Source organism: Chiloscyllium plagiosum, chromosome 4 (genome assembly GCF_004010195.1).
Source record: "Chiloscyllium plagiosum isolate BGI_BamShark_2017 chromosome 4, ASM401019v2, whole genome shotgun sequence".
Lineage (NCBI taxonomy): Eukaryota > Metazoa > Chordata > Chondrichthyes > Orectolobiformes > Hemiscylliidae > Chiloscyllium > Chiloscyllium plagiosum.
In genome coordinates, this window is record NC_057713.1 from 105,521,823 (window position 1) to 105,534,958 (window position 13,136).

The following is a 13,136-nucleotide window of genomic DNA, read 5'->3' on the forward strand; positions in this document are numbered from 1 at the left end:
GAAGACCTGTATTTATTGAGCACCTTTTACAAACCCAGGATATGCAAAAAAAAAGCCTATGACTTACTTCTGAAGCACAGATGTAATAAAGGTAAACATAGAAATAGAGGTGTGCCCAGGAGGATTTCACAAGCAATTATGAGATAATGGAGGGTTAATATTTGACAGGATACTCCTCTAGCTGTCTTCTAATGGTGCAATTAAATTTTTTACATCCCCAAAGACAGACGAGACTTTTAAAATTTAATATGAAAGAAGGTACCATCAACAATGCAGTACCCCCTCAGTATTCCACTGAAATCGACAGCCTAGATATTTTATTCAGGAGTAAAGTAAACCTCAACTTTCTGGTATGGAGACAATAGTGCTGCTAACGGAACTCTGGATATTGTATTCACTCAGAGGAGAGTCCCGAGAGCGAAAATCATCCCAGCTCTCAGACGTCCACGAATCAAGGTTCTGCAAATCAAACTCAGGAAATTTCGGCCCAGAAATAGAGAAGAAATCCCACAATGGAGAAGCAGTGGACACTACATCCAGTCAGAATTCCAAGGCTTTTCAGAGCTACAGCACTGAGCAAAGAGAAAACTGACTTCCTTCAGCCTCAGGAGATGACACAGCTCTCATGGTACATTGGCAAAAATTCAAATCCTATTGCAGCAGCAGGGAGAATTTAAATTCAGGTAATTAATAAATCTGCAGAAAAAAAGCTCATCTCAGCAACAGCAACCACAAACTTATCAAAATTGCCTGGTTCACAAACAAGGTCTCAAAAAAATAATCAACCATCTTCTTCATGACCAATCTAATAAAACGTGTAGCTTTAGCCAGGAGTCTCAACCCTTTACCTCAATAAGCGCTATTTATCAGTAATGAAAAATATTACAAGGTACAAAAACTTATGGGAAATGTGTAAATTGGAAAAGTTAAATATTTATTATGGTTGAATTACAAAACGTTATGTTTAAGATGAAGGAAAACTGGCTTCCTGTCACCGAATGGCTCAGTGCCGGGTGCTGGCTCCTTAGCCAATGCCCAGGCACAGCCTCCAGAAACGGTTACCTGACTCTTTCTCCAGTTTCTGCTACCGCTGGTGGTTCCACCTTTCCTCTTCCTGGTCGGGCTCCTTGTGGGTGACAGTCCGTGTGGGTGTTGTCAGCAAGTAGTTCTGGCAAGACGGTTTGCTAGTGTGGGGCAGGAGTCTGTGATGATTTTGTTTTCCAAACCTCAATGCGAGCTCCTCATCAGCAGATAACGAACTATCCATGACTCATAAACAATGTGTTGATGTGGAGGTGCTGGTGTTGGATGGGGATGGATAAAGTTAAAAATCACACAACACCAGGCTATATTCCAAAAGGTCCACCCCCAGAGCGCCATTCCCCTGTCAGGTAACTAGTGGGGCAGGATCGCAAGACACAGAACCCACAGTAAAAGATAACTGTCGTGCAATTAAAGCAAAATATTGAGCAAACCTAGATGTGATCATTATTTCGAGACACAGTGATCTTTAGCTACAAATTCCGCGTCCCACGATCCTGCCCCCACCATGACGAAAGAGCAGCGCTCTGAAAGCTAGCGCCCCCAAATAAACCTGCTGTAACACAACCTGGTGTTGTGTGATTCCAACTTCAATCAATTTGTTGGCAGTCTGTTCTAACCCATTGCTGATCAGTGTAGAACCAAAACAAGTCCAGAGAAAATAATAAATCATTCTTTATTTTAACGTCGCAGGCTGCTTACAGTAATATTGAGAGAATAAGCCTTTGATTCCTGGAAAATCTGCAGCATTCCTGGAGGTGGTGGTAAACCTGCTCCTTTAGTGAAGGGAATGTACCTCGTTCTGAGCTGCTTGTAATTCTAGATCCAAGGCAACATGGCTAGCCTTTACATGTCTGCAAAGGCCCAGCAAGATTCTCATGTGTATCTGAGGGAGCGGTTTATTACCACCTTCGCCAGGGCAATTATGCAGGGGTAAGAAATGCTGGTGTTAGCAGTTCTTGCCAAGTCATGATGTTCAGCCTATTACAGAAATGAATAATGTGATGTACGAATTTCGGTGTCAGAAGGATGCCAGATTTGTAGACTGATGTGGATCACATCAAACTGTACATTCTTTCAGTTGTTTGCAAAAAGCAAAACACTGACTGTACTCAACTGGCTTCTACTTGCAAAACACAACATATAGAATAGGGCGACACGGTGGCTCAGTGGTTAGCATTGCTGCCTCACAGCACCAGGGTCCTAGGTTTGATTCCAGCCTCGGGCGACTGTCTGTGTGGAGTTTTCACATTCTCCCCGCGTCTGCTTGGGTTTCCTCACACAGTCCAAAGATGTGCAGGTCAGGTGAATTGGTCATGTTAAATTGCCTATAGATGCATTAGTCAGAGGGAAATGGGTCTGGGTGGGTTACTCTTCGGAGGGTCGGTGTGGACTGGTTGGACCGAAGAGCCTGTTTCCTCATTGTAGGGAATCTAATGTAATATTATTCAACAATTAAATGTAGGGGAATTCTTCAGAGGGTCGATGTGGACTTGTTGGCCTGTTTCCACACTGTAAGTAATCTAATCTTAACTAAGTTAAGATTATTGCTCGGATGTGGCTCACATATGCTTGGTAGGAGCTACACTTATTTATATGCCTCACCCACTTCAGACAAAAGAAAAGATGTACAGGCAGTGCATCTTCTTAATCAGGGAACACTGCTCCCTCAAATATAATGATACTGTACCTTAGTTTCCTTTCCCATCATGTATTCAAAGAGCACCTTCTTAAGATATTCTAATTCTGTAGGCTCTGTTACCACAGAACCATCAACAGCATAATTTCCATCTGTTCAGGAACACAGAAAAATATTAGCAAGAGGGAAAATCAGATTAAGTCTTAATAAGACCAATATCTCAACAGAAATTTTTTTTTTCAAATTGACATACTAATAGAAAAAAACAATTAAATCAATTGGACATGTCAATAAAGATAGCCATTATTATTAATTGATAGTAATTGTGTATCATCACGCTCAACTAGATAAGTTACACCCCACGCAATTTAAACCAAAGATTATGTCCTTCTCGCTCACTTAATTTTATGCCTCACTCATAAGTATTTAACAAAACATGGCATCGAGGAAACTTAAAATGCATCCAGGCCCAACAAAGTCACAGCACCAGTGGACCCTATCCTAACAACTCCTCTGGTAATTAACTGTTAAAGAATTATCTCTAAATTTGCTTTCAAATTGTGAATAAACAGCAAATTTTATTCAGGTCATATGTTAAGAACCCCTGATACCACTGCACATTACTGAAGATTTCGTCATTCTGACAAGCCAGTTGGCTAAATCACACAACAGACCAAATCAGTATACATGGAACCTACAAGCAGTTGTGTCGCTGCACAGCTCCAAAGCAACATTACTCAGGAGTTGACTGACTTTGGAACTTTGTGCTTCAGAAAGCAGTGGAGATGGGGTCACTTTATATTTTGAGGCAGAGGTAGATCGATTGTTATTACACAAAGGAAACAAAGGTCATCATGGGTGAAAGTGAACATGAAATTCAGAACAACAACACTTATGTCATGATCTTATTGAATGGCAGAGAATGGCAGATGAACAGAATGACCTACTTTTGCTTATAATTCATAACTTTAGATCTATATACTTTACTACCCTCATCAACCCTTTCCACAACTCCAAAACAGATACCAATCAAGTTGGTCAAACATGATGTGCCTTTATCAAATCAATACTGAGTTTTATTTATTAGTTCTTACTTCTTTACACACTTAATGGTAAGGTTCTAGGGAGTGTTGCTGAACAAAGAGACCTTGGAGTGCAGGTTCATAGCTCCTTGAAAGTGGAGTCGCAGGTAGATAGGGTAGTGAAGGCAGCATTTGGTATGCTTTCTTTTATTGGTCAGAGTATTGAGTACAGGAGTTGGGAGGTCACATTGCGGCTGTACAGGACATTGATAAGGCCACTGTTGGAATATTGCGTGCAATCCTGGTCTCCTTCGTATCAGAAAGATGTTGTGAAACTTGAAAGGGTCTAGAAAAGATTTACAAGGATGTTGCCAGGGTTGGAGGATTTGAGCTATAGGGAGAGGCTGAACAGGCTGGGGCTGTTTTCCCTGGAGCGTCAGAGGCTGAGGAGTGACCTTATAGAGGTTTACAAAATCATGAGGAGCATGGATAGGATAAATAGACAAAATGTTTTCCCTGTTTTCCCAGGAGTCCAGAACTAGAGGGCATAGGTTAAGAGTGAGAGGGGAAAGATATAAAAGAGACCCAAGGGGCAACTTTTTCACACAGAGAGCAGTACGTGTATGGAATGTGCTGCCAGAGAAAGTGGTGGAGGCTGGTACAATTGCAACATTTAAAAGACATTCTGATGTGTATATGAATAGGAAGGGTTTGGAGGGATATGGGCCAGGTGCTGGCACGTGGGACTAGATTGGGTTGGGATACCTTGTCGGCATGGACAGGTTGGACCGAAGGGTCTGTTTCCCTGCTGTACATCTCTATGACTCTATCCTGGATTTTATCCTGGATTACTTTCCCCAAATGCTTCTCCATTGCCAACATTACACTGAATGGTTTTTAGTTGTTGAGTTTCTATATCTCACCTTTCAGACAGGAGTAAAACATTTGCAATCATTCAGTTTTCTGACAGCATTCCCACATGTAAAGGCAATGATTGTGGTGACAGCCTTCAGAAAATGCAGCCGAATATCCTTCAGCAAAATCAGACGTATCCTATCTAAGTCTGGCTGAAGTTTTTAACAAGTGTCTTCTCTTTAATCAGAATTGCTGCTGCCTCCTCTTTTATTGTTACATTGACAGCAACCTCTTCACGAGTGAAAACATGTGAAGTACTCATTTAGTATCTCAGCCACATTCTCTGCTTCCACGTGATCTCAGATCGAATTCCACCTTTCCTCTCAATTGTCTTTGATATATTTTTAATGTTCAGATCAGACATTTAGGTTCCCTTCTGCATTAGCTAATGATACAGTCTTCCAGTTTCTCTTTGATTCTTATTTCCTTTTAGATCTCCTGTGTCCTTTTCTATATTTAGCTTGGTTTTCTACTGCATTAATAACTTCATATTCATCATAAGTCCCCTTTCTGTTTTATTTTAAATTTGGTCTTTAATCATTTAGGGAGGTCTAAGTTTAGATGACCTGCTTTTCACCTCTCATGGGTTTCTTTGTTCTGTATCTGAATTATTTCTTCCTTTAAGGCCTCCGATTGCTCAATTACAATTCTGTCCATCATTTTTTTGGTTCTATTTCTCCCAAGTGCAGTGTTTTCCAAGTCACCAAAATCAAATCTCCTCTAGTTAACAGTTTTAATGCTGATTTGCTTCTAAGCTTTCTCCGTAAAGATTCTAAACTTGTTTTCTAAATACTTCTCACACAAAATATGGCTCGATGTGCTCCAATTCATTCCTATAAATAGATCCGGTATAGCTCCTTTCTTCATGGGATTCTTCATGTAGTGACCAATGAGGTTTCTCTGCAAACATTTCACAAATTCCTCCCAAAAGTCAAGAAATTAGCATCTCCCCAACCTGGCTGTATTAAAACAAAATTGGATTCTTAATTTCTCACCTCTATATGGTGTTCCAAATGATGACATACAAGAATTTTTTTCATGAACCTTAAGCTGATCCTGAAGTGAATGAATCTGGGGAGAAAAGAACAGAAGAACAATTTGGTGAGTAAGAGTTTTAGGTGCAGAAACTAACCAAAGATTTTACCATAGACAATTAAAATCTGTTTTGTTACCTGCTCTCTAAGTTCCTGTTCATGGAGTATAGCATCATTAACAAGAGTAGTTTTCTCTGCTAGCTGTGCCTATTAAATAAAAATAATTTAGCATTGAAAAAATTTCCAAAGTCCAAAGAATTGCAATTCAAGAACTGGGATGTATTTAGACAGGATATCTAAAATAGTAAGCAGATTTTGATTTTGCATTGACAATCTGATTTACAATATACAAATACAAAGACCAAAATAAAACTGGCACAAAGTAGACCTAACGTAGATTGTCCATTATTTGAATTAACTCTTGTCCTGGAATCAGAGTATATTTGCCTGCATCTTCAATATAGTACAAAGCAGGGCCTTTCCAAATCAATGTTAAATGTGAGGCAAACATATTCTCAGTTTCATAAATTTGAAGGATTTAAGAATCGAGCTCATGCTAAGTAGCAACAAAATTAGAAGTAGTTCAGTAACTCAAGTGGTCAAACATTCGACTCAACTCTCAAGACAGTAAATGTTTCTCATTTGAATTAGTAGAATTGTGTTTGAAAAGTCATAATTATTATGACGTTTCAGCTCAAGCCTTCTTAGACACTGCACAATTAGTAGTAACTGCTTGCTTTGCTGTAGAACTTGCTGGCTCTGTGTGAACAGTGGCTGGCTTGGAGAGGATCTTGTTCTATCTAGTTAACTTGGAGAAAAGCCTGCTAAGAACCAGCTGAGTTGGAAATCAGCTTGTTACTAACGAGAAGCCCAGATGAACTTTCCCATTTTTGAACTGAAAACCCTCTATATCAGTTCAGTATCAAATCTATTTGTTCACTTCAAAGACTGTTTTCAAAGAATATCTTAAAATTGTATTTCCTAAGCAAACTCAGTCTGCAGGACTTTAGAAACAACTATGCATAATTCGTGACTTGACCACATATTCTGAACAGCGCAGCAAGTGATTCTGAAGCGTGTTACACTTTTACCTTCAAGAATAACCCTTTGGCTGTAACATTTTTTGTTGAGAGAACTAAACTGCAGTGATAACTATTTTTTTCCCTCTTTTCCTTTACTCCTGTGATTGCTAATGAACATTGGGAATACTTACAGGGAGAAATATTTAGACTTCAATATTCAATTAGAGAATTCCCACAATGTGGAAGCAGGTCATTCGGCCCATTAAGTCCATACCAAGCCTCCGAAGAGCATCTGACCCTGATCCATCCCCCTAACATATCCCTGTAATCTGCACTTCCCATGGTTAACACACCTAGCCCGCACATCCATGGACACTATAGGCAATTTAGCATGGCCAATCCACATAAGCTGCACATCTTTGGACTGTGAGAGGAAATCAGAGCATCCGGAGGAAACCTCTGCAGACGACTGACTATGTTAACCAATCATTGCTTCTTAATTGAATAAATTTTATTTTGATGAAACATAATTGTGCTTATTAAGAAACCCTGGCTGATGAGATTCTCGTGTTTAAAACCTGATATAGAGAAGGTATTTAATTGGTCACCCTGGTTACTAGAAAAGTATTATTATTTTATATTGCGACCCATGAAGCAATGGGACTTCAGCAACAATGTACTTCCAGCCTTGGTCATAACTGAATAAGTGCAGACAAGCAAGATAATTTCAAGCATTAACATCAAAACAATGCACACCAATGACAGGGTGACAAAAAAAACCATCCATTTTATAAGCACCTTAACCAAAACTAATTATTAACTACAAGTAGGTCTGAATGACCAAACTAAAAGGTTTTAGGGGGGGGAAAAAAATCTATAGAACAGCTAACCTTACAACATAAAGTAATACTTGGGAATACTTCACATATTTCTTTATTGCTCCGGATACTATTTAAAACTAGCTTTGTTTGGATAATAGCATCTGAATATTAGTCAGGAGTTGGCGCTAAAATGTTCGCATGTTGTCTCACCTGCAGTTCTGTCACTGTTAATGGACATTCCTGAAATAAAAGCAATCAAAAAGAGAGGCATAAAAACACTAATAATACGGCTTCATGGCATAGCTATGCTTGAAATTTTCATTAATATGGTCTCTGGTAATTGTATAACATCAGTGGAAATCTTTCTGGCTTTTTCCATTGCAAAATCTCAGACAGTTCAACTCTCCAGATAACGGAAAAGATCATTTAATTGGATATATTCAAGACAACAAAACAATGTGGGGAAATCATCAGCTATTTTAAATGCAATTTGACCAGCAGCCTTTATTATAAGTGCCCAAACTAATTCTTCATGAACAAACCTACCCAATGTTAACTACAGCATGAGAAATTTGCAATGGACAGGTGGAAATGTGATGGCAATATGCAAATGAGGGTTGAATTGATAAATTTCAGCAGCTGCTTGAATGCGACATTGATGAACCAGGTATCCTAGATTTCAACACCAGGCACCTTAAGGTAGGGAGGAGCAGCTGTTTCCAGCAGTTAAGCGTTATTTTTAAACAGCACTGCACATGGACCAGAAGGAGCAGCTATGCCTGTGCTCAACTCTGATCCTGCAAGTAAGTCTTCTGCTGTGGTCAGCCATTCCCTCCCCACACCATCCTCTTTAATCGCTCTTAATTCTTCTTCCCTCAATTGTTCCAACGACAACTCTCAAACCTAATACCATACTCATGTATTAATCGTCCCAAAAAAAGCCACCTGCACCACTACTCCCAGTCTGCCCTGAAAAGCAGTACTCTCACTGGGTCTCTTTAATGGTTAATCTACTCTGGTCATAACACCTCCTCCTCAACCTTTCAATCTTTTCTGGTTGCCGAGAGCGTCCCAATAGTTCTTAACTTTCTCAAGATTTCAACTGATCAACATTTCAAGGTGGCTCACAACCAGGTGGAACAAGTAGTAAAAAAAAAATTGGTATCCTTTATTAAAGGAGCAGTAGAATTGACACTTCGGACATAAGTCCTTTCCTGATGAAGGGCTTATGCCCGAAATTTTGATTTGCCTGCTCCTCGGACGCTGCCTGACCTGCTGTGCTTTTCCAGCATGACATTCTCAACTCTGATCTGCAGTCCTCACTTTCTCCTAATAACCTCTATTAAGCTTGGAATGACTTCAGCAATCCCCAGGATTTTCAGATACATCACCGCTCTCCTGCTCCACAAACAAAATTCTCCTTCACAAAGCCCCATCCCACCCAATTGCACTTCATTCTCTCGCAATACTAGAGTCCTAATATGTTGACAAATAAACAAAATAGAAGTAGAAGTAGGCAATTTTGGCCTCTTGATCTTGCTTTGTCATTTCAAATATCATTGCTGGTCTGAATATGAGCCCAACCTTATCTTCCTGTTCATAAAACTTTGACCCTTGTCTATCACAAATCTGTTTAACTCTGCTTTAAAATGTTCAACAATCCTACCTCCATTGCTCTCTCTCAGAATTCTACAGATTAAAAGAGGAACAAAGATTCACCTCATCTCTGTCTTAAGTGGGACATCTCTTGATTTTAAATAGTGTCATCTAACTCTCATGTATTCTTTACAAAAGAAGAACATCCTCTTACAACCCATCCTGTCAAAATCTCTTAAGATTCGAAGTTTCAGTCAGCTCAACTCTCAAATTTCACAACTCCAATACAAGTCAACCTTTTCTTATAAGATTAGATTCCCTACAGTGTGGAAACAGGTCATTTGGCCCAACAAATCCACACTGACCCTCCAAGGAATAACCCACGCAGACCCATTCTCCTACATTTACCCCTAACTATTGCACCTAGCACGATGGGCAAATTAGTGGTGGGTCAATTCACCTGACCTGCACATCTTTGGATTGTGGTAGGAAATCGGAGCACCTGGAGGAAATCCACGCAGACATGGAGAGAATATGCAAAATCCACACAGACAGTCGCCCAAGGCAGCAATCGAAGCCGGGTGCCTGGCGCTGTGAAGCAGCAGTGCTAACCACTGAGCTACCCTGCCACCCTTAATCCATTCAACCCAGGAACCAAACCTAGTGAACCTTTCTGAACCATTTACAGCTTTTCTTTTCAAATAAGGAGACCAAAATTGCAACATTATTCAAGATGTGATCTGATGAATGTCCTGTACAGCTGCAAAACCTCCCTACTACATAAATGCAAAGTATTACTGAGTCAATATTTTGGATCCAATATGATTCTTCTTTGCTACAAAAAGAGTATGGACTAAAAACATGAACTTAGACTTTCTCTCTACAGATGTCGCCAGACCTCCTGAATTTCTCCAGAACTTGGTATTTATTCCCTTCTTTTTTCTAATTGCCAAGCAAAAAATGACAATATTCCATTTGCCCTCTTGAATCACTTGCTGCATCTGCCCACCAATATTTTGTGACTCAAACATCAGATCCCTTTGTTTAAGAGGTCTGACACTCAACTAAAGCTATGATTTTGGTTGATGCCAAGAGAAATAAGAGGTAGCCAAGGAAAGATGGGAAGACATAGAGTCATAGATAGATAGAGTCATAGAGATATACAGCATGGAAACAGACCCTTCGGTCCAACCCGTCCATGCCGACCAGATATCGCAACCCAATCTAGTCCCACGTGCCAGCACCCGGCCCATATCCCTCCAAACCCTTCCTATTCATATACACATCCAAATGCCTCTAAAATGTTGCAATTGTACCAGCCTCCACCACATCCTCTAGCAGCTCATTCCATACACATACCACCTCTGCGTGGAAAAAGTTGCCCCTTTGGTCTCTTTTATATCTTTCTCCTCTCACTCTTAACCTATGCCCTCTAGTTCTGGACTCCCCGAGCCCAGGAAAAACAGTTTGTCTACTTATCCTATCCATGCTCCTCATGATTTTGTAAACCTCTATAAGGTCTCCCCTCAGCCTCCGACGCTCTAGGGAAAACAGCCACAGCCTGTTCAGCCTCTCCCTATAGCTCAAATCCTCCAACAGTGGCCTAACCAATGTCCTGTACAGCCGCAACGTGACCTCCCAACTCCTGTACTCAATACTCTGACCAATAAAGGAAAGCATACCAAACGCCTTCTTCACTATCCTAGTTACGTAGAACTTCACTTTCAAGGAGCTATGAACCTGCACTCTAAGGTCTCTTTTGTCCAGAAACACTCCCTAGGACCTTACCATTAAGTGTATAAGTCCTGCTAAGATTTGCTTTCCCAAAATGCAGCACCTCGCATTTATCTGAATTAAACTCTATCTGCCACTTCTCAGCCCATTGGCCCATCTGGTTAAGATCCTATTGTAATCTGAGATAACCCTTCGCTGTCCACTACCCCTCCAATTTTGGTGTCATCTGCAAACTTACTAACTGTACCTCTTATGCTCACATCCAAATCATTTATGTCAATGACAAAAAGTAGAGGGCCCAGTACCGATCCTTGTGGCACTCCACTGGTCACAGGCCTCCAGTCTGAAAAACAACCCTCCACCACCACCCTCTGTCTTCTACCTTTGTAGAAGTTCTGTATCCAAATGGCTACTTCTCCCTGTATTCCATGAGGATCTAACCTTGCTAATTAGTCTCCCATGGGGAACCTTGCTGAAGCCATTACTGAAGTCCATATAGATCACATCTACTGCTCTGACCTCATCAATCTTCTTTGTTACTTCTTCAAAAAACTCAATCAAGTTTGTGAGACATGATTTCCCATGCACAAAGCCATGTTGACTATCTCTAATCAGTCCTTGCCTTTCCAAATACATGTATATCCTGTCCCTCAGAATTCCCTCCAAAAACTTGCCCACCACTGAGGTCAGGCTCACTGGTCTATAGTTCCCTGGCTTGTCTTTACCGCCCTTCTTAAACAGTGGCACCACATTTGCCAACCTCCAGTATTCCAGCACATCACCTGACTATCGATGATACAAATATCTCAGCAAGAGGCCCAGCAATCATTTCTTTAGCTTCCTACAGAGTTCTCGGGTACACCTGATCAGGTCCTGGGGATTTATCCACCTATAACCGTTTCAAGACATCCTTGAAGAATGACAGCGGAGGACTGGAAAGACAAGCTATGACAAGTGATACTCTGGCCACAATTAGGTAGATTAAGATGAAACCAAGCAAGTGCAGGACCATCCAGGGAACAGTGGGAAGGTATTAGAGGAGGATTGTAGAGACAAGCATGTCAAAAGTCAATAAGGACAGCAGCATTAGTCACAAAGGCTCTGATTGTGATTTTGATAATGAAGGACTGGGTAAATAGCACACTTTTCTACATCGTAAAAGCTTTCAAATTGGGATGTTTAACTTAAGTAAGCCAAGAGCATTCCTGCGCATGAGATCTCTGATCTTCCTTCTGTATTGTTGGCCCTCTAGTGTATATTTATGCCTTGATACATAAAGTGAAAAAATTTGATGTATCTTATTATTTAGGAGAGGGATTAAAACATTGTCACTACTTACAGGAATTTAGTCACTGAGTCTGAAAACAATGAGTCCAGAAACATTAAGCTATGTAGACCACTCAAATGTTGAAGATGGGCAAAGAAATTTGTGGTTCATTATTGCTTATTTTGAATGCGGAATATTAAAAAGGTCATTTGTTATGTATTCTGTGATTTTATGAAATATAAAAATCTTTAAAATTTAGAATGAATTCTACCAGAATGTAGTGTAACACTAGAAAAGTCGTAAAGAAAATAATCTTCAATTGGGTTTTCACACATCTGAGTTTCTAATATACCTAAGTTGATATACATTTAGAGATAAAATAACTTTAGCAACAGCAGACAGACATGATAAAGAACGTATGGTAAAAAGTGTATTTGAAATACATGAGTAAACAGTATGATTCTATATTGTAGATTTTGTTATGAGTAATATTCTCATGAAAGTCATAACAAATGAATGCAGTCAGCAGCACAGGCCTTTCCCAATTACACTTTATAAAAGTAGATCCTACAGGTGAATTGTAATTAATTTGTTGGACTGCACTTTTTTTTGCGTTATTGAAATGTTGCTTGCAAAGGTAAATACAACATATTAATTATATGACCGTGGATTTAATAATAGTTATGCCTTTTGGATCTAAAGCACATCAATAAAAATGTTTTACTATGAATCCTATTTCCCTGAATCCAGCTAATGTGTCAACATCATTTTTTAAAAAATCAGGTAAAATATGCCTTAACAACTTTGCCTATCGTTTTAAAGACTAATTTAATTTTCAAAGAGAGTTTCACTAAGTATCCTCTATCCGAATTCAATACAGCCCTAGGGATAGTATCTCAAATCAGATGTTTTCTAAGCAAGTGTTGCATATATTTCAAGTACTAGGAAATGACAGAAAAAAGTGGACATTTTGAGAATTACTGGACAGTACAGTGGCATGCTGATTAATTAACTACTTTGTGCATGTGTCATTTTCTGTGGTGTG

The 13,136-nt window shown here is 39.7% G+C and overlaps 1 protein-coding gene across 1 annotated transcript in view; it reads right to left on the reverse strand.

Annotated features, from left to right (window-relative positions):
- Window positions 1-13,136, reverse strand: part of LOC122549511 (golgin subfamily A member 4-like) — a 188,897-nt gene that overhangs the window by 20,921 nt on the left and 154,840 nt on the right. The window contains 4 exon segments of the mRNA XM_043689370.1: window positions 2,732-2,832; window positions 5,613-5,688; window positions 5,790-5,858; window positions 7,705-7,734. Of these exon segments, the coding sequence (XP_043545305.1) occupies window positions 2,732-2,832; window positions 5,613-5,688; window positions 5,790-5,858; window positions 7,705-7,734 (276 nt within the window).